We start from the raw sequence: 20,740 nt of genomic DNA, 5'->3' as shown, positions 1-20,740 counted from the left end.
TCAGTTCTTCAACTTGTAATAAATATTCCAGTGATTGACTGGATATTTGAATTAGTGCCTTACTTAGCATTGTTGCTGTAAATGAATGATCTGGCTGAAGGGCAAGCGCCTTGTGGTAGTACTCTATAGCTGTGTGTAAATTGGAGCTGCCACTGTATTGTTGTAAATGGTATGTTTGACCAATAGCAGAGTATATTGAGGCATTTTTTGGTTGTAAACTCAGACACTTTTTGTAATTGATTAATGCTGGTTCATATTGTTTCAATTTTCTATAAGTATTGGCCAAATTGAAAAGGATGGGTTCCCACATTTGAACAACTAGGTTATTATCATTATCTACAAAATGTGATGAGTATTGGTTTGTAATAACTCCTTCACTACTCGAGTAATCATCTTTTCTTGGATTAAGTCGTAAGGCTTTCTCAAAATGTTTTTTGGCCTCATCATAGAGCTTCCACTTGTAGCAAATCATACCCAACTCGTTATGTACTAGGGGATCTGTTGGACATATTGTTAGGGCTTGCTCAATAAATTTTTGAGCTAGTGTAAGATTGTTAATTTTCATATGTTCCATCCCAATATACAGAGGCGGTAAATGACTTCCAGTAAACAATCTATAAGCTGTTCTATAAGCTGCCATTGCTTGATCTGGTTCATTCTTTTTGAAAAGTTTAATTATTTACAAAGGGTATTTGCTTGTACTTACATCACCAGAAAAACAATGTCCAATGCCTAACCAAGCTTCCAAAAAGTGAGGATTTTGATTAGTTGCCTTTCTAGTTGTTCAATTTAGTTTTTGTAACAAGAGTTTACAATCAATACCCTTCTTATGAGAATATACTTACGTAAAGTAAGACCGTGCTGATGCGAATTTTTTAATGCTGTAATAGTAACAAGCTACGGCAAACCAAGAAACAGCCGATTCCTTATAATCATCAACTAATTTGTGTGAAAGTGAAAATAATTCACTTTTCTTATTGAGTTCAATCAAAGTAAGAATATGAATTGGTAAACACGTCTGATTGTATGGATCTTCTTCAATAATTTGCTTGGTAATGTCATAAGCTTGATTGAATCTTTGGGAATAAAAGTGCCTTTCTGCTTCACTGCATCTTACATCATGATTTTTAGACAAGTTATATTCCACGCTCAATTTTTTAAGAGCAGTCTTACTATTTTCAATAACAAAGCTATATCTATCAATTTTTGTTTCATAAAAGTATTTAACCCACTGATCCTCTTGGGAAAAATTAATTTGATTTAAAAGTGATACTTGACTTGCGTTTGTCAATAAATTCTTTTCAACTAATTTCTCAAATGCTTCATAAAAATTTGGGTCATTAACAAGAGTCTTTGAATACCATGTAATTGCTCTCTGTTTGTTATCAATCATGTCAAATGATTTGGCTCTTAAAAAACACAAACTGGCAATAAACTTTACAAGTTGTAGTTACGTAATAAAAATGAAATACCAACCTTTTCAGATCCATTTCTTGCCAAGATTTGTTCAAATTCATTATCATTGTCGCCTAATAAGCTCAGAATTTCCAACCAATCGTCACATCTTTCCAAACATTTAGCAGCCAAAAAGAAACAGTCCATTGGTGCTGTTTGAGAAAAATTTACAAATGATGATGTAAGTAAATGTAAAGCTCTCTTGTATTGCCCCGATCCATAGAAAGATTTAGCCAACAAGTAGATTGCTTCGTGTTCTTTATCGGAATAATTTTCAATTTTGTTTACACTCCAATCTCTCTTATTTTGAAAAGTTAAATGATATAATTTATCTGCATGAAATATGGCATTCCTATATTCCTGTTGATCCATAAAAAACTCTACTTTCTTCTTTATCGAGTCCAGAATAAAACTAGGTGTTGTTGGTAATTGTTGCATTTTTTTAAATTAATATTTTAAAAAGAAAGTAAATTGGCGGGAAAATTTACTTGATGACAATCATGGTGAAGCGACAATAATAATGAACAAATTGGCAACTAAGGATGGAGTTCAATATGAAAATGTCTCAGTTCTGCGAAATTGTATGCAACAGACAGAGAAAAGAAAAGTTCGATTGAAACAGCACATATTTCTTTTATCCAAAATTCCAATCCTACCATTGTTATCAGACCCACTGAGCAAGCTGATATCCAACAAGAAATTGAAGAAGTGGACTTGCTATGCTATCAAGATATTTAACGGACCATATCTACTTCTGATTATGGAACTTTTATGGAGTGGCCAAAGTTGGTTCAAGTCACAAAAAAATTTACTAAGGGATAAAAACTAACACTAAAACAATAGTTTTATTTCTAAAAAACACGCAATAGGAAAGAAAATTGGTGGGAAAATTTAGTTCAAATCCTTGAAAAAGTCAGCACCCTTGTCATCAACAATAATGAATGCAGGGAAATCTTCAACTTCAATCTTCCAGATAGCTTCCATACCTAACTCAGCATATTCAACAACTTCAACCTTCTTGATGTTATTAGCAGCCAAGATAGCAGCTGGACCACCAATAGATCCCAAATAGAAGCCACCATTTTCAGAACAAGCTTTAGTGACTTCACGAGATCTGTTACCCTTAGCCAAAGTGATTAAACTACCACCATTCTTTTGGAAGAGGTCTACATATGAGTCCATTCTACCTGCAGTGGTTGGACCGAAAGAACCTGAGGCATATCCTTCAGGAGTCTTGGCTGGACCAGCATAATAAATAATATGATTTTTGACATAATCTGGCAAACCTTCTCCTCTATCAAGTCTTTCCTTCAATTTAGCATGGGCAATATCACGAGCAACTATTAATGGACCAGACAATGAAAGTCTTGTCTTGATTGGGTATTTGCTCAGAACACTCAAAATATCCTTCATTGGTCTATTCAAGTCAATCTTGACAACTTGTTCACTCAAATCTTTTTCTTTTACTTCTGGGAGGTATTGGGCTGGATCAGTTTCTAATCTTTCCAAATAGATACCATCCTTGGTAATTTTTCCTTTTACTTGTCTATCAGCAGAACAAGAGACACCAATACCAACAGGGCAGGAAGCACCATGACGTGGCAAACGAATAACTCTAATATCATGACAGAAATATTTACCGCCAAATTGAGCACCAATACCCATTTTTTGAGTCAGTTTTAAAATTTCCTTTTCCAATTCAACATCACGGAAAGCTCTACCACCTGGACTACCAGATGTTGGCAATTCATCATAATATTTGGTGCTGGCCAATTTGACAGTTTTAAGAGTGAGTTCAGCACTCAAACCACCAATGACAATAGCCAAGTGATATGGTGGACAGGCAGATGTACCAATTGATTTGATTTTTTCTTCCAAGAATTTCATTAGTGAGGCAGGGTTCAACAATGCCTTTGTTTGTTGGTAAAGATAAGTCTTATTGGCACTACCTCCACCTTTAGCAATAAATAAAAACTTGTATTCATCACCATCAGTGGCATATAAATCAATTTGAGCTGGCAAGTTACAAGCAGTGTTCTTTTCCTCGTACATATTTAATGGAGCAACTTGAGAATAACGCAAATATTGCTTGGTGTATGTATTGAAAACACCTTCTGAAATATGTTTTTCATCCTTTCCATCAGTCCAAACAAATTGTCCCTTCTTGCCCATAACAATAGCAGTACCGGTGTCTTGACAACCAGGAAGTTTTCTTCCAGATGCAATAACTGCATTTTTCAAAAGAGTCATGGCTACAAATCTATCATTTTGGGAAGCCTCTGGATCCTTCAAAATATTTGAAAGTTGTTTTAAGTGGGCTGGACGTAAAAGATATTGAATATCAGAAATGGCAGCTTGTGTGATCTTTGAAAGGGCTTCTGGTTCAACTTTTAAAATTTCCTTGGTTTCACCACTTTTTTCATCTTTAACAGAGATGGTGGAAATGTGATCCTTGCTGACTAACCTATATTCAGTTCCATCTTTTCCAACTTGGAAGAGATCTTCATATTGGAATGTTGGTCCGGTGGAATAATGTTGTTGTGATGATCTCAACAATCTTTGACTAACCAGCAAAGATGATGAATTCTTATTTGACAAACAATGTGAAGCACCTTTAACGACAGAACGAAGCATTTTTTTAAATGGCGTAAAATAAATAACAACAAAATATCCGAAATTAATAATCTAAAATTTTATTATTTAATTTATTCAAAATGGTGATTTAATTTGCAAGAATTAATAACCTTTTTACAATTCGTAATAGTGGAGGAATTGTTTTAAATACAGTTACAATAAAAAATGCCTAGACGAAAAACCTCATCGTCGGATCAAAAAGTTTCTCCAATAGAAAATTCCAAAACTTCGGATTCTATGAGATTGGATTTTGCTGATGATGAACATTCAATGCCACCATCTGATAGTTTTCCAACCCCTCCAAACAAAAATAGTACAGAGTTTCAACCGTTTCCATTAACCAATAGGGATTTTGATGCCTTTGAAAGTGAATTACGCTGTGCTATTTGGTAGGTTAAGATTGATAATTGGATTTTCTAATTAAAATTTTAATTCACATCAAAATTTCCTTCAACTATAAACTAACTACTTGAATTCATAGTATGGATGTATGGACAGAACCAACAGCCACCCATTGCAGTCACATTTACTGTTATGAATGTATTGAAGAGGGTATGAAGACTAAGAAAGAGTGTCCTCTATGTAAAACACCAATCCTATCCAAGAGAGATTTAATGCCTATGCAATCTCTTGCCAATCTGATTGAGGCATTTCATTCATTGAAGAAGAAATTCAATCAAACAATAGAATTACAACCATCTTCTCCAAAACGACAAGTAGTTTCTGATAACATCCCAAATTCAACAACTGGAAACACATATGAAGAATTATGCTCAATGTATCCCGATCCAACCAAACTTGCCGCAAATAATATCGAGTTTAAAACACCAAAACCTACCCAACCAAATCGAAAATCAAATACTAATAACATTTATGGAAGCAGCTCCACTTCTACAACATTAACCAGAAAGAGAAAGTTTACAAGAAGTAAACCTTCCTCTTCATCAGAGCAGGATGGAAATATTTCAGATTCTTCAACAACAGCAATAATTGATGCTAGTTCTGGCAGTAGATCAAAGGAGGCATTATCAAAAGTGGATTCTGACTTGAGCGCTAAAAGACTCAAGTTATCACAAATTGAGGATTTACTATCTGATTTGAGTGATATATATGGTGTGTTTGGGTTTTCGAATGAAAAGTTTCCCTTCTTAACAACGTTTACCAGTAATTTCCAACCTTCTGAGCTGGTTCCACCAAGTGTAAGCACGGCCATTTCTCAGCAAACAAACTCTCAAACAAGTTCCAGCACCACTGGCAGGAAAAGAATATCGAGATCTAAACTCAAAAAACTTTGTTTAATTGGCTCTAATCTTAATGGAGACACAAAGAAGAAGCTAGATTTGGCTGCAAAAGTTCTTGGGGCTGATGTAGTTACAGAATTTACTCACGAGGTAACTCATCTCATAACCACTTTGGATGATAATAGATATTCACGAAGAACTATTAAATATTGTATAGGAGTAGTATCTGGAGTGTGGATTGTAGGAGTTGATTGGATTGAAAAAGTAATTAGCTCTAATTCTCATATTGACGAACTGGAATATTGTGCTCTTGGAGATTCAAATGTAAAATATGATTCTTGCAAAGTAGCAAGAGAGAGATTGGCAAATGGAGATACTAGATTATTTTCAGGTTACAGGTTCTATTTTATGGGAAAATTTGATCCCAAGGCAAAAAATCCAACAAAGAAAGAGTTAACTGAACTAGTAGAGTTTGGTGGTGGAACAGTTTCTCAAACTGCTTTTAAAAAACCACAAAGGAAATCAAAATATGATAATATTGTCATTGGTGACAATGAAATTACCATTGAAAATGCTGCTAAAGTTGAACGAGAAACTGGTCATACCGTTATTTGTACAAAGTTTTTATTGGATTGTGTAAGTTGGATGAAGATTGTGGATAGAGATGACTATTCTATCCAGAATAAAGATGATAACTAATTGTCGAAACTATAGCTTTATGGAAGAATTCTGTTAATTGGAAACCTTTACCTTTTCCCCACCACCGTTATCAGATGTAACAACAACCATATGTTTATCCTCATTGGCAGACTTACCCTTTGTGAGAGGGTCCACAATCAACAGAGGGTTTCTATTGTTAAGGACATCTTCATTAACTGAAATACCATCAAGATATTGTTTAAGCATGTCTCTGAGCTTTTTGTTTTGGTCAACCAGGTGCTCCTTCTCTTGATCAAGGGCAAGATTATCCAGCAACACCTTATTGTATCTTTTGTAAAATCTATTCAGTTGTTGCCACTCAGATTCAGAAAAGTTCTTTTCATCAACATCGACATTAGACTCCTCAATGGATGACTCTGCGACTGAAACTAAACCAACATGGTTTTCCATATCACTTTCGAAAGGAAGTAATCTCTCTCTTTCCGTTTCGTATCTCCTATTGACTTCCGACAATTTGAGTATTCTTGAAGCTTTTTCGAGCTTTTCTTTAAGAGCTTCTTTTGTTTCTGTACTCATTTTGACAAGTTCTGTTAACCTCTTCTTCTCTGATTCTCTGAATGAATTCATTTTCTTTTTCAATTCTTTAAAGTGTTGAGCAAGTTGGTCTTTTTCTTTAATGAGCTTATTATTTCTTTCTTCACATTCTCTTAAATTGTTTAACCATTTAGCTTTCCAATGGGCAAGGGCCTCTTCCTTCATTTTAATTTGATAAGTCTGAGTTTTGATAATTTCAATGTAACTACTATCTCTTTCTCTTAAAATAATATAATCCTTATATTTTTGATTCATTGATTCGTAGTGGTCGTTGTTTTCCTGCTTTGTAATTTTTCTATACTCCTCAATCTTGTCATTCATATTACCAACCATTTGGATCAATTCTTCCTGATATCTATTTTTTATCTTTTCCTTTGTTTGAGCAAAATCGAGTTCCATTGTTTCGTTGGTTTTTTCTTCCCTCTTTTCCATTTCTTTTGTTATTTCCTCCCATTCTTGCATTTCCTGCTTGTGTTTTTGTCTTAATTCTTGCGTTTCCTCTTCATATTCCTTTTTTAATAGATACAGATCATTGTTAAACTCTTGATGCAATATTGTCAACCTTTGATCTTGTAATTGAAGAAGTTCCTCTATGTGTTGCATATGAGTCCTCAAAGCAGATCTGTATTGCTCTTCAGACTCGTCTAATTCTCTGTACATTAATTGGATGGTTGCATTTTTTCTATCAACCAATCGGTCGTGGTCTTGAGCTTGGATTTGAATTGAGTCTTTTAACTCCTTTAGTTTGCTTTCTCTCATTAAATATAACCAATTCGCATTGATATTTGTCATATTAATTTTTGAATATGATTGTTCCTCTTCTTTCAATTCTCTAATTCGTTGCCTTAGGTGCTCCTCTCTTTTTTGTCTATTTTCTTCCTCTCTTAATACCTCAACATCCTGAATAACATTTGCTGCATCATTTAATGTTTGTTGTACAATAGATTCATTCACTCCTCCAGTTAATGATCCATTAGGATCATATGGCCTAAACCCTGCCTCGTCATCTTCTGGTTCCTCTCCGTTGTCAGTATTACCAGGAGAATTTCCTTCCTCATTTTGAGGTGTTGGTGATCCTTGTGTTGTTTCCTCTTCGGCACCTTCTGGCAGAGGTGACGGAGTTGCATTTTCCAAACCTTCCTCTTGATTGTCTATAGATGATGGTTCACTCATTTTTTTAAATAGTTGTAGAAGAAATTTCTTGGCGCCAACGTCAAAACGACTTTTCCCTCCCAAAAGCACCGTTATTCATTAATTGAATGAGGTGTGGTGAACGTTTTTAAAAAAAATCAAAACACATCTTTACGGAATGTCTTTTCAATAATATGAATATTTTGAATGCCAATTTTCTATCACCCTCTCGTCCAGTAATAACTCCAAAGAAGGATCTCAACAACAACCTCTCCCCCTTCAACATATTTTCATCAACCAAACAATCACACCCTCAACCACTAAATATAGGACAAAACACATCATTAGAGGAGGCATGGGCATTAAGGGTAAAACAAATTCAACAAGAAAGTGATCCAAATTTTATTCATATCTCATACAATGAATTAGAAAATCCGTCTTCCCCACAACCCATCACACCCTTTACAATCAACAACTCTCCAATAACTTGCGGAAAGAACATCTATCCTCCTTTACAAACTCCAACACCATTCAGAAAACATCTATCTGATGATGTAGAGAAATACAAGAAACATATCAGTTCCGAAGAACATACACCCAGCAATGGCCATACACCCTTCTTGCAAGGATTTACTGAGGATAAGCCAATCACAGTGTCCATCTCACCTCCTCCACTAAGTAAGGCAACTTCAATTTCGATTTGTGAAAATTTGATAACTTCTCCCAACCATTTTTCTCCATCCACTGCCCTATCGCCCTTCAAAGAGACCACTTTTATTTTCAACGGAGTAAAAGAAAACTTCCAAAATGAGAGGTCTTTAAAAAAGAACATATCACCTTCAAACTCAATAGATAAGGGAGAGATACAGCAAACTAAGGTAATTGCCTGTGAGCTACTTCATTCTGGATTTTTGGAGAATGCAGTTGAAAAAGCTTTGGAATGCAAACAAATGATATTGAAACATTTAGGTAGTTTCAATGAGGATTTAATTTATATTTTTATTCTTTTGGGAGAATCATTGACTCATCTTGCAAAATTCAAACAAGCAAAGTTGTACCTATTGGAGGCCAAGAAGATTGTTGATGGTTTATTCAAATCAAAGCACAATAATAGAGTTCTAGCCTTGTTTTCAATACAAATTTACAATGATTTGGGTTATCTAATGAAATTGCAAGGAAAGTACAAACACTCGATAGAGTATTATAGAAAACATCTTTTAGAAAAGCAAAAATATTACCATGTAAATACGAACGAGATCGCAACTGCTTATACACAACTTGGAGTGGTGTATAGTCTTGTTGGATCTTTTGAAAACTCTATGGAATGCCTTTGTAAGGCTTTAGAAATTCGAGAGAAAATATTTGGTAGGGATCATTTAGAAACAGCCACTGTTTACAATAACATTGGAAATGTATTTCTATACGTTGCAGATTATCACAAGGCCTACCAATATTATAGACTGGGAGAAGGTATTTTGGAAAGCAATTCTCTTATTGACCATCCTGATTATGCAACTAGTTTGGTGAACTTGGCAACTTGTCTCAAAAGCTTGAAACAGACAGAGGAAGCGATAATACTCTATGAAAAGGCTCTCAACATAAGAGAAAGAATTCTTGGAGAAAGGCATTCGTCAACAGTTTCTTGTTATCTAATGATAGGGAGCCTATATATTACAATGCAAGAGTTTGAAAAAGCAGATGAATATTTATACCATGGAATCATGCTTAGAGAAATAGAATTCGGTAAGGACCATATTGAAACAGCTGTGGGTTATTTGTACATAGGAAATCTGAGACAGGAAATGGGAAAATTTGAGGAGGCTTTATCATTTTACAATAAGGCGAAGGAGATATATGTGAAACATTATGGAGATACTCACACGGAAACAATACTTGTTTTCGAAAATATATCCTCTCTTTTACTTAATTTTGGGAAAGGAGACGAAGCAATGGATCTGCTTTACAGAGTATTGAAACACAAACAACAGTATTATGGAGATAACCACCCTTCTACTGGCACAGTTTTAAATAATATTGGAAATATTTTAAGACAACAAGGTAAAATTATCGAAGCATTTGAAAAGTATCAAAAATGTAAAGCAATCTTTGAGAGCTCATTTGGCTTTGATCACGAAGCTACAGCTGTTATTTATACAAACCTTGGTCATCTCTATTTAACTTCGTTTTTAAATAATCAAAAGGATGAAAAACTTGTAAGAGAAATATTACAGCAAAAATCAACCTCAATAGATGATTCTAAAATAAGAGAATTGAAAATTACTGAAGCACTTCGACTCTATACCCATGCAAAATCTATTCGGGAAAGATTGTTTGGAACAAATCATATTGACACAATAATTAGTCAGAGAAATATTTCGATAGTTTACGCAACAATGAAAAACTACCCTCTTGCTTATCAACACATTTGTTCCTGCAAAAAATTATTGGCACTTCATCATGCAAATAACGAAGTTGAAATGAAAGAAACTTCAAAAGTAATGGCTGATATTCTTAGAGATAGTGGAGGTAAAGTAAAGAAAGTATCAGGTGATTCGATACTCTTTTCATCTCCTTCTATTAAGTCCCAAGTCAATCAAAGAAATATGAACAAAGCTCCTTCATTGAGTGCATTGTTGGATGGCTCAATCTCCATAAGAACAAATTCGTTATCCCAAAGATCCACTCTTTACCATTCTTCCTCCAAAAATAGATCAATAAAATCATTTAGGTAGTAAGTTGTAAATTTGTTAAAACACAACAATTTGTGGACGGAATTACAAATGCTTCAGTAATTGGCGCCAAAAATTTTAAATTTAACCACATCAAAAAAAAATACCTTATTATCAAAAGAGTGAGGATCTCTGCTTTATTATACAATGTCAAGCAAAGCATTGGCAAAATTCAAGAGGAACAAGAAAGCAGATCCTTTTGAAAGGGCTGCAGAGGTAGGTTTATTTTCATTTGATTTCTAAATCGTTCAACAGTCCATTTTCTTGTCATACTTCTTGCTGGTAATTGTGGGAGAAGAATCAGGCTCAACATCAGGAAACAAAATATTAGAGGAAATATTTGAAAAAAGAGCCAAAATGTATGCGGAATCTGGTTTGAAACTTGAAGATTTATGTGATCCTGTTGTATTAAAAAAGGATGACGAGCTGTTTTATGGATTTTGGGGACAAGCATTAAACCGATCTCAACGCTCAAAGCAATCATCAAGTAATGCAATTAAATCCATCCATCACTGGAAAGAGGTATTTTTTCTTCAAAATGACCCCAGATTTCAAGTCGAAGATAAGAGTAAAAAGAAAGATGAAAATCCTCCTCAAGAAGACAAGAAGAAATTTATGAACATGCCAAGCAGATTTTTCTGTGTCACTTCTAGTATTGATGGAGAATTGGTTAAGGAAGGATTTAAGGAAAGTGAATATTACGAAACGAGAGGAGATTTATTGACTTGGCAATGTGCAATACCTTGTTGTAAATCATTTTTTAGAGTTAAGGAAGATTTTAGATTTGAAATCAACCAGGAAAGTGGAAGAGCTCCACCTTTAAAATTTCAAGACAAACACCATCATACAAAGAAAGGAGAAGATGGATTTTCTGACTCACTTTTTACTTCGGTATCTGAAGAAGATTTTAATTTTTATTCTGCTACTGGAAAAACAGATTATTTCAAAAAAAAGCTCTACATGGATACTCCAATCTCTGGAGCTGTTTTCCATAAGGGAAACTCAGACAAGTTGATACCTACACAAATAGGGGAAAAAAGAGGAGCATTCTACCAATTCTTTTCTAACAAAGATGTTCCAGAAAAGTTTAAAAATCCAGAAAATTATCAAAGACCAGGATCTGCCTCAAGAAGAGTATCGTCTCTATATGGGAAGAATAATTATGTTTTAGGGTCACTGGCAGATATTGGAAAGATAGCAGAACAAACTTCAGAAGGAATTAAATCTGGTTTGAATAGCAGGAGCTTAATCGAAAGGAGAGATGCTGTTTTACAGAGATATAATTTAATTAATACAGAAGACGAGAATAATGAAGAATATAACACTGACATACATAATAATGGAATTCACTTGCATAATGTAAATAATAACCTTAAATTATTGATAGAGAACAAGAGTGGAGATGAATCTAGATTCCAAGAGTTTTCAGAAGACGTTCATGTAACGTTGCATTCATTTGCTGTTAATGGTGAAATTGACCCTTCAGAGGAAGGGTACATGGAGGTTACAATTATTGATCCAATGATTCATTATCACCAATTCTACACAGATATTCATAATTCGGATGATATAGTTACAGAAAGAGATATTCAAGAATTTCGAAAGAATCCTGTTCCAATTATTCCAAAAGATTTTACTTTGGTGGCTGGCTCAACCAATGTAAAATTTATCATATCAGTCCAAATTTATAATTTAGAAGATACAATAGATGAGCCTTTTCCCGTTATTTCCTTCACTAGTCAAGTCTCTCCAACAATTAGAAGAAAGAGAGAAGAGGATGGTATTTTTGTTGACTCGGTTATCATTAATGCTCAAGACACTCTATCAAATAAGGTATTGAAAAATATGCCAGTTAGAGGTAAGGTTAGTGTTGTAGTTCAACCATTACTGCGGAAAAACACATTGATTACGAGGGTTGAAGAAAAACCTTGGCAACTTGTAGGAGAATACAATATGAGGTTTTTATTGGGAACACCAGTCAAGAAGTCAAACTTGGCGCAACGACCAAGAACAGAGGGATCATTAAGAAGACCTCACAGCCAGCTACCTGACATTTCGGTTGCTTCTGTTCGAATGTTAGACTTCTCCCTCAAAACAAGAGATAGTGTCCACTCTCTAAAACTTAGAACAATCCAAGAAGGTGATCAAGGTGTAAAACTTGGTACAGTTTTTGTTGACATGCCAATCAGTGATTTTTCAACAGCCAATCCAACCATACCTGTTCATCAACCAGAGATTAAGGATGATCGAAAAACTGCTTCATTCTTTTCTGCTAGTTCATCAACCAATCCCACTCCTTCAGTAACCACGCCAACAGTTTTTAATACTCCCAAGTCAGCTCTTGCATCGAGTCCTTATGAAGATCCATTCAATAAGAAGGCCATGCAGTATTCTGACCTGCTGAACTCAAAAGTAAAATCTGAAGAGGATATCGACCTCTACAATCCAAAGAAACAACCAGTTATTAACAGAATTTTCTGTGAGAGCTGTAGAGGAGTTGCAAGACCAAGAGCAAAGATGAACGCTACTGATGAGCAATGGATAAAAACATCAATGATCCCATTTAGAACTTGGACCACTAAAATCAAAAAGGCAATCCAGGAGGAAGGAAGGTCATTATGTATTTTAGAAATAGGAGCAGAACAAAAACTTAGAACAATGTCAGACACTGTTTTAAAGCAAAATTCTGGTGCTGAATTGATTAGAATCAATCCAAAGCTGAGAATGGTGAGAGGACAAAAGGAAGTGTTAAAGATACCACAAGGAGCTGAAGGACAAATTAACATTATCGAAGATCCTTCTGCATCTGCAGCCATTAAGAAGATTGACCAGTTCCTGACTGAAATTAGTGAAAGGTTTAATACGAGAATGTAATGCTACGTAAGAAGAAAACTGTAATCAACTGAAGAAAAACTTGACAAATCTCTTGTTTTTGGATGTCACAACATTTCATTCACTTGTCAATACACAATAAAAAAAATCAAGTATCGCTAAATGTTGAGTCCTCGTGGAGTGAACGCAAACTCTTCGTCAACCCAACTAAAAGAAGCAGCGGAGGCTGAGGTAGAAGTTGTGAATAATGTAAACCCAGCCGATGTTGATGGAACTAATGAAACTTCTGAATTTGCTTTATATCAACTTTATAAACGTAATTTTGAATCGGATACACTCGATGATTTATCACTCATAAAAGAACCAACTGATCAGACAGTCACACGAATACTCAAAAACAGATATAGTAACAAACAGCCAGATATCAATGGAGGAGTTTCTCAATTTTATACCTATCTTGGTCCAACAATAATTGCTATCAATCCATATTCCAAAACAAAGAATTATAAGAATCATGTCAAGACGTAAGTATAACTTGTTAATATTTTCACATTCAACCTTTATAAAGTTTCTATCACGCCAAACAACCCTATGAAATTGGTCCTCACTTATATTCTCTCGCGGAGGATGCCTATAGACAAATGAAGGAAACCGGTCAGGGACAAACTGTTGTGGTCTCTGGTGAGAGGTAAGTAATTTTGTGATAACACATTATTGCAACATTTGTGTGTGGACATATTTTGAATATTCATCATTCTGACCAAACATAATAACAACAACTAGTGGTGCAGGTAAAACAGAAAGTTGTAAAATCCTACTTGAATATATTAGTGCCATTTCAATTTCTGGATTAATTACAGAAAATATTAAACGTATTCTTATTGAAGCAAATCCAGTATTAGAAGCTTTTGGTAATGCTAAAACATTGAGAAACGACAATAGTAGTCGTTTTGGTAAATATATGGAAATATTCTTCAATTTCAAAGGACAATTAGAAGGAGCACACATTACAACATCACTGTTAGAAAAATCACGTGTAGTGTCACAAAGAAAAGGTGAAAGAAATTTCCACATTTTCTATCAAATGTGTGCCGGTGCAGATGAATCAATGAAAAAGGATTTGAAATTGGAAGAAGCAAAAAAATTCAATTATTTAACTGCAAACGGTTTAAATTCTTCATCTAGTTCCTTAACTATTAACGGCATGAATGACAAGTTAGAATTTAAGAATACTAGACAAAGCATGACTGAAGCTGGTATTTCAGTTTTAGAACAAATGGAAATTTTCAGACTTTGTGCTGGTATTCTACACTTGGGTAATGTCAAGTTTAAGGATTTAAATGTAAATGGTAAAGACACAGCAGAAATTGATAATAAGGATACATTGAGAACAGCAGCTTTCTTATTCCAAGTTGAATTTGATACACTCAGAGAGGCACTTTTATATAGAACTATTCACGTTGGTAAGGAAGCAACAAAAACAGTTCAAAATTCTACAATGGCTTCATTCAATAGAGATGCACTTGCAAAGGGTATCTATGAAAGATTATTTTCATGGCTCATTCGTCGTATCAATTCAGCTGTAAAAAGACCTGATGATGCAAAATATTCTATAGGCATTCTTGATATTTATGGTTTTGAAATTTATGAAAAACATACAAAGGAAAAAAATACTCTAGAACAATTGAACATTAACTTTGTAAATGAAAAGATTCAGCAACATGTGCAAAAATGGTTACAAGCTGAACAAGATGAATATGTAAGAGAGGGTATTCCATATAATCCAATTCCATTGAAAAATGTTGATCAAACAGTTGAAATTATTGAAGGAAAACCATTTGGTATTTACAAATTGTTGGATGAAGAATCTCTCCTTCCAAATTGTACTGATGAAAGATACATGCAAAAATTGAATACTAATTTTGGAACTGGATGGGCTTGCTATGAAAAATCCAAGTTTGCAGGATTAATATTTGATTTGAAACATTTTGCTGGTAAAGTAACATATGACGTTGAAGGATGGATTTCAATGAATAAGGATACACTGTTTGAAGATTTAGTTTTTGCTATGAGAAAATCACAATCAGGTCTCATGCAACAAATCTTCCCTAGAGATGAAAAAATTGAATTTGGTAAATTGCAAAAAACCACAACAATGCAATTTACTGAAGATGTTTTCAAATTTGTTGGTAAAATGAAAGGAAAACATCATCACTTTGTAAAATGTATCAAACCAAACCATGAGAAGAAACCAAATGAATTTATTGATGAAGTTGTCATGGAACAAGTTAAATATTTAGGTATCACTGAAAATGTACACGTTAGAAATAGTGGTTATTATTTCAAGATGGACTTTGATAAATTCTTGGATCGTTACAAACTTTGTTCAGATTCAACATGGCCACGTTGGAATGGAACTCCTAAAGCTGGTGTAAAGAAAATTCTTCAAGAAATGAAAATTCCAAAATCTAAATATTCCCTAGGCAAATCAAAGGTTTTCCTCCAAACTCCAATTCAATTATTTGCATTGGATGAAAAAGTGGCATCGAGAAGAATTGAAATGGCCTCCATCATTCAAAGAAACTTTAGAAAGTACAAAGCCAGACAAAAAGTATTGGCAGAACAACATTTACAAAAAGCTCTCGAAAAAACATTTGGTGAAAAATGTGATAATTTATTCCAAAGACCTGTAAACCAAATTAATTTCAAAACAGGCGAAAGACAGAGAAAATTATTGGTTGTCTCTCCTTCTGCAATCTACCTTGTTGATCCAAAGACATACACAGTTTTAAAGAGAGTTCAATACAAGATGATTGACAGTTTGAAATGTTCAGCTCTCAACGATGAAGTTTTCATTGTTTCTGTACCACAACTCCATGATATTATGCTCGAAGCTGACAGTAAGAATGAAGTGATGAAGGCCATTCGTGACTCGTACGATTTATTCTTCTCACACATTAATAAGGATAATAATAGTGGAGCACCATCCAATACTCCTAACAGTGACAATACAACCAATAATGCCAACAATACGGATCCATCATCATCCAATGCAGGAGAAAATTCAACAACAGATGATTCTAATAAGCAAGCAGTGGCTTCTGTAAATTCTGATGATCATCGTGTCAAGACTCTTCGTGTTGATATTGGTGAAGAATTTGTTTTCCATCCACTTAAAGCTATGTCAAAGACTGTTAAATATGTTAAGAATTACAATGCCAAGTCAGGTACAACCATTGAAGTTACGACTGAAGGTTTAGTGATTAGTTCAAAACCAAGTGATGATGTTTTTGATGGCATGAAATTGAGAAGAAAAACATCCTTCCACAAGAAATTCTATGGTGACTATATTCACTTGGCTAAATCTGATTTGATGAAGAAGATCACTGAAGATTTTGGTGATCAAGAAGTTCACTTCTCCAGTGTTGTAACAAAATATAACAAAAAGTATAAGAAACAGGAAAGAATATTGTTAATTACTGAGAGAGCCATCTATAATATCGATCCAAATGGTTATATTATCAACAGACAAATCCCAATGAGAAGATTGAAGGCCATTACAGTTTCTCCATATACAGATGGTTTCTTTGTAATTCACACTCCAGATGAATATGATTACATCTTTGAAAGTAACAAAAAGACTGAAATTCTTAAAGTCTTATCAGAAAGTTTCACAAATGCCACTCGTGCTAAAATGAAATTCTTCGTCAAGAATTCAATTAAACACAGAATGAAGAAGGGTTTCGAACAAAGATTAGATTTTAAGGAAGTTGATATTATTCGTGGTAATGTTGTTACTGCAACTGATTTTGGTGCCGAAGTTCAAGTTAAGGTTGAAGAAGTTATGAGTAATGATTTGGATACCAATGTTGTTCAAGATATTTATCAAGGTCAAAAACTCAGAAGAAAGGACTCTCTCCTCAAATGGTACTTGGGTGATTATTTACACGTTGCCAGTACTAAACAATTCGAAAAGATCAAGAAGGAATTTGGTGATTCTCAATTATTATACAGTGGTCTTGTTCAAAAGATTAACAAACGTTACTTGGTTCAAGATCGTAAATTACTAGTCACTGATCAAGCTGTTTATAACTTGGATAATGATTTGAAGGTGTTGAGAAGAATTCCATTCAAGGAGATTGCTGGTATTAGTGTTAGTACTATGAGAGATGGTTTCTTTATTCTTAAAGTTCCAGGTGAATACGATTACATTTTCTCAAGCTCTTCAAAGACTGAAATTATCAAGGCCATTATGGATGCCAAAAAGAAGGTGGAAAACAAGTCACTAGAATTACAAGTTGACGATAAACTTGTCTATACTGTTCACAAAGGAAAGGGTGTTAAAACTCTTGATTTCCAAGATGATTTGACAGTTAAATCAACACTAATTTTCCCAACTAGTACAGGTGCTCTCATTCGTGTTAATAATATGGAAGTTGAAGAGAACAAACAAGAAAATCAACAAGAAGAGAAGAACAATATGGTAAGCGAAGTCAAACAAAGTATTGGTTCAGATTTATACAAGGGTAGAAAGGCAAGAAAAAAGGCCTCAATGATGAGAGAATATATGGGTGATTATCTTCCAAATCACTATAACAAATTAGTTCAACAACTCCTTCAAAAGAATGGTGATACTCAAGTGTTGTTTGCCTCTGAAGTGTTAAAGATTAATAAGAATCTTAAAACTCAAAAACGTATCATGATTATTACTGATAAGCACATTTATAATATCGATCCACAAGAATTCAAAGTTAAACGTATCATTGATTTGGATGAAATCGAAGGAGCCTCTATGAGTCCTTTTGCCGATGATAATTTTTGTTTACACGTTCCAAGTTCATATGATTACTTGTACGATTCTGATAAGAAATCTGAAATTATGGACGTATTATCAAATGCAATCATGAAGAAATCTCAAAAGAAACTTCCAATTAATATTGCTGATACTTTCTCGTTCTCTCCAGGTGGTAATGATGTTGTTAATATTAACTTTGTTGAAGATAGCAATGCAAATGAAACATTTATTGAACCACACAACAATAATTTGGTTGTTCGTGTAAACCATAAGGAGCCAGGTGTAGTTTTAGAAGCTGCCTATGTCTACGTTACAAGACATGCCTCAGAAAAAGAAAAAGAGAATGTTAAACCAATTGAAGTCAAATCCAATCCAATTCTTATCAAATTGAGAAAGAGATGGAAGTATAAGTTGGAAATTCGTTTCTATGTCAATGAATATCTTTCACAATGTTCTTTCCACGAAAAGATCGATACTGTTGGTTCTAGAATTGAATTTGTTTCTCAAGTTTCAGAGTTGGAGCCTCGTGAAGAACGTTACGTTATTACACTGCCTGAACGAGATGTTGTGTATTCCCTCCTCTCAAAGACAAGAGTTAAGTGTAAACTTATTGATCCAATGGGAAGAACCTTATTGGCAGTTCGTTTCGTTTACGATGTAAGATAAACCAATTTCATATTTAAATAAAAAATAAACAACGACTTTATTGAGTAAGTTTGAAAGGAGGAAGATTAGTGTATGTTTGTGGTGAAAAAGTTGGAGGAGTAATGAACAATACATTTCCACGTTTCAGTTTAACTGTAACAATACCCAAGTAAGCACCTCTTGGCACACCTGCCTTAATGTCAGCCATAATTCCAAGTACCTTGGCTACATTTAAATACTCCTCTGTACTCTTGTACTCAATTCTTATTTTAGTATTCTCTCTGGTGGCATCATTTAGATCGTGTATTGTTATTGGAGTTGCTGATTTGACTTGATCAATCAATTCCTCATCATACTTGCTCTTCACGAGAGAATTAATATCAAAATTATTCCAATCAACTGTTCCGGTATTCAATTTGATTTTACTCAAATAATTTGAAAACTGGTTAGAGCTGGCTCCACCTTTGAATCCAAATGTAAATGTTCTGGAAATTTCTGGCCTTATACAAGCTCTGCCCTTTCTGTTCGGACCTTCTCTGATCCAATCATCCCAAAATCCGAGTGGCCATTTGGCTTCAAAATCTTCCTCCCACAATTTTCTTTTCATCATCCAACCAAGACCTGGAAAAAAATCAGATCTGTAAAATGATGAAGGATTTTGTGCAAATTCCTCCAATCCATTATCATTCCAAGCAGAAACACAGAATAATGAAGTATCTCGATCAAGTAATCTTGACATGGTTGAAAAGTAATCGAAAAAGTCATGAGAAACTTTTAAATCCTCTTCCAATATAATTATTCTGTCATAAGTTTTATCCGATTCAAAAACCTTATTGATTCCATATTTGTAATGTTGTGCAATTGAGTAGTATGCCACAACATTGGAGATTTTATCAGGAATAATGACATTTCTCTCTCTTTGGAAATGCTTCTTAATGGTATTTCCATAACTATCCACAACCTTTTTAACACTCTCATCATCTCCATCCTGAGAAACGTAAATATGAAATCCAGAAGATGGCATATACCTTATTCAGCAATTAATCACTAAATTTTTAAATTATTAACCACATACTTTAAAACAGTATCAATAGTCTCTTTCAAATATTCCGCACGTTTGTAGGTAAATATTATAATTGGAATGATGAAATTTGAAACTGTTTCCTGTTCACCCTTCTCTTTAAAATCTTCCAAATTATCAATTTTCTTCCTCTCCTCTTTTACCAGATTAATAATTGGTTTTTTGATTACACGAACGATAGGTGTAGGTGATGATGGCTCCACAACAGCACCAGTAGGTTTTTGATTGCTGCCCTTCAGATCATTCTGAATATTATTGGTGGTACCAGCGCCTTGTTGATCATCATGGTGCATTGTATTTATTCTCGCTGCCTTCTCCGATCCCTGTATAGAAGACAATAAGAAATAATAATAACTACAATAAATAAAGAACAATAACCATAGCAGTAGGAGAAATGATCTAAACTTTGATTGGAAGAGTAAATTCCGAACACTCACTAGAAATGACCTTTTAAATGTTGATTCTCTGGGAAGGTGCATTTTTTTTCTTCTTGCTTTCTAACCAATATTTATCAGTATTGACTTTATATCTCACTAATGTTTCCGCTTCCATAGACAAAAGAATGAAAGGTGAATTGAAACATGTTAAAAAAAATGAAACTATTATCCATCACTAGAAAACAAATCCAAAATATTATACTGATATTATTAATTACTTTTGTGGTTTGTGTGTTGACAAATTTAACCACCGAATGTGAAGGAGCACAACAATGTTATACTGGAGTTAGTGATGGATATAACATGACTAGTTTGACGGTTGTCACTTATAATTATACTGACAATTATTGTTCAAAAATTGCTGCTAAATGTAGGAGTGGATATAATGGATGTTCTCAGCAAGATGTAATTGATGGTACTGTGAAATATATTTATGGGGCCACAGATAGTTCTACTTGTAAAAAATTGAGAAATTTATATTGTTGTGCTGATGATTTGTGTAATGA

The 20,740-nt window shown here is 34.1% G+C and overlaps 8 protein-coding genes across 8 annotated transcripts; 3 read left to right on the top strand and 5 right to left on the bottom strand.

Annotated features, from left to right (window-relative positions):
- Positions 1-49: 49 nt before the first annotated feature.
- On the bottom strand, positions 50-1,701 carry NAEGRDRAFT_1076 (uncharacterized protein; the record flags this gene model as incomplete). The annotated part of the gene is given in 5 exon segments (XM_002683111.1): positions 50-318; positions 379-658; positions 707-776; positions 846-1,424; positions 1,442-1,701. Coding segments are annotated over 5 exon segments (1,458 nt in total), but the record flags the coding sequence as incomplete, so codon positions are not given.
- A 581-nt stretch (positions 1,702-2,282) lies between these two features.
- NAEGRDRAFT_34693 (fumarate hydratase class I) lies at positions 2,283-4,089 on the bottom strand (the record flags this gene model as incomplete). The annotated part of the gene is made up of 1 exon (XM_002683110.1): positions 2,283-4,089. The coding sequence occupies one exon, from the start codon at positions 4,087-4,089 to the stop codon at positions 2,347-2,349; it is 1,743 nt and encodes a 580-aa protein (XP_002683156.1). The 3' UTR covers positions 2,283-2,346.
- An 871-nt stretch (positions 4,090-4,960) lies between these two features.
- On the bottom strand, positions 4,961-5,988 carry NAEGRDRAFT_77757 (uncharacterized protein; the record flags this gene model as incomplete). The annotated part of the gene is made up of 1 exon (XM_002683109.1): positions 4,961-5,988. Exon 1 carries the CDS (start codon positions 5,300-5,302, stop codon positions 4,961-4,963), a length of 342 nt encoding a protein of 113 aa, XP_002683155.1. The 5' UTR covers positions 5,303-5,988.
- Positions 5,989-6,161: 173 nt separating this feature from the next.
- On the bottom strand, positions 6,162-7,466 carry NAEGRDRAFT_1424 (uncharacterized protein; the record flags this gene model as incomplete). Its single annotated transcript, XM_002683108.1, has 1 exon — positions 6,162-7,466. A coding segment is annotated over one exon (1,305 nt), but the record flags the coding sequence as incomplete, so codon positions are not given.
- Positions 7,467-7,909: 443 nt separating this feature from the next.
- On the top strand, positions 7,910-10,447 carry NAEGRDRAFT_61341 (uncharacterized protein; the record flags this gene model as incomplete). The annotated part of the gene is made up of 1 exon (XM_002683428.1): positions 7,910-10,447. The coding sequence occupies one exon, from the start codon at positions 7,910-7,912 to the stop codon at positions 10,445-10,447; it is 2,538 nt and encodes an 845-aa protein (XP_002683474.1).
- A 354-nt stretch (positions 10,448-10,801) lies between these two features.
- NAEGRDRAFT_61340 (uncharacterized protein) lies at positions 10,802-13,318 on the top strand (the record flags this gene model as incomplete). The annotated part of the gene is made up of 1 exon (XM_002683427.1): positions 10,802-13,318. The coding sequence occupies one exon, from the start codon at positions 10,802-10,804 to the stop codon at positions 13,316-13,318; it is 2,517 nt and encodes an 838-aa protein (XP_002683473.1).
- A 107-nt stretch (positions 13,319-13,425) lies between these two features.
- Positions 13,426-18,785, top strand: NAEGRDRAFT_77756 (myosin). The gene is made up of 3 exons (XM_002683426.1): positions 13,426-13,800; positions 13,845-13,964; positions 14,060-18,785. The coding sequence occupies exons 1-3, from the start codon at positions 13,439-13,441 to the stop codon at positions 18,735-18,737; spliced, it is 5,160 nt and encodes a 1,719-aa protein (XP_002683472.1). The 5' UTR covers positions 13,426-13,438; the 3' UTR covers positions 18,738-18,785.
- On the bottom strand, positions 18,775-20,090 carry NAEGRDRAFT_28878 (N-acetylglucosaminylaminotransferase; the record flags this gene model as incomplete). The annotated part of the gene is made up of 2 exons (XM_002683107.1): positions 18,775-19,744; positions 19,792-20,090. 2 exons carry the CDS (start codon positions 20,088-20,090, stop codon positions 18,775-18,777), a joined length of 1,269 nt encoding a protein of 422 aa, XP_002683153.1.
- Positions 20,091-20,740: the final 650 nt, after the last annotated feature.

This window comes from Naegleria gruberi, assembly GCF_000004985.1.
Source record: "Naegleria gruberi genomic scaffold NAEGRscaffold_1, whole genome shotgun sequence".
Classification (NCBI taxonomy): Eukaryota; Heterolobosea; class Eutetramitea; order Acrasida; family Naegleriidae; genus Naegleria; species Naegleria gruberi.
The sequence above is the reverse complement of the archived record's forward strand: the minus strand, read 5'-3'. Positions and strand labels throughout refer to the sequence as shown.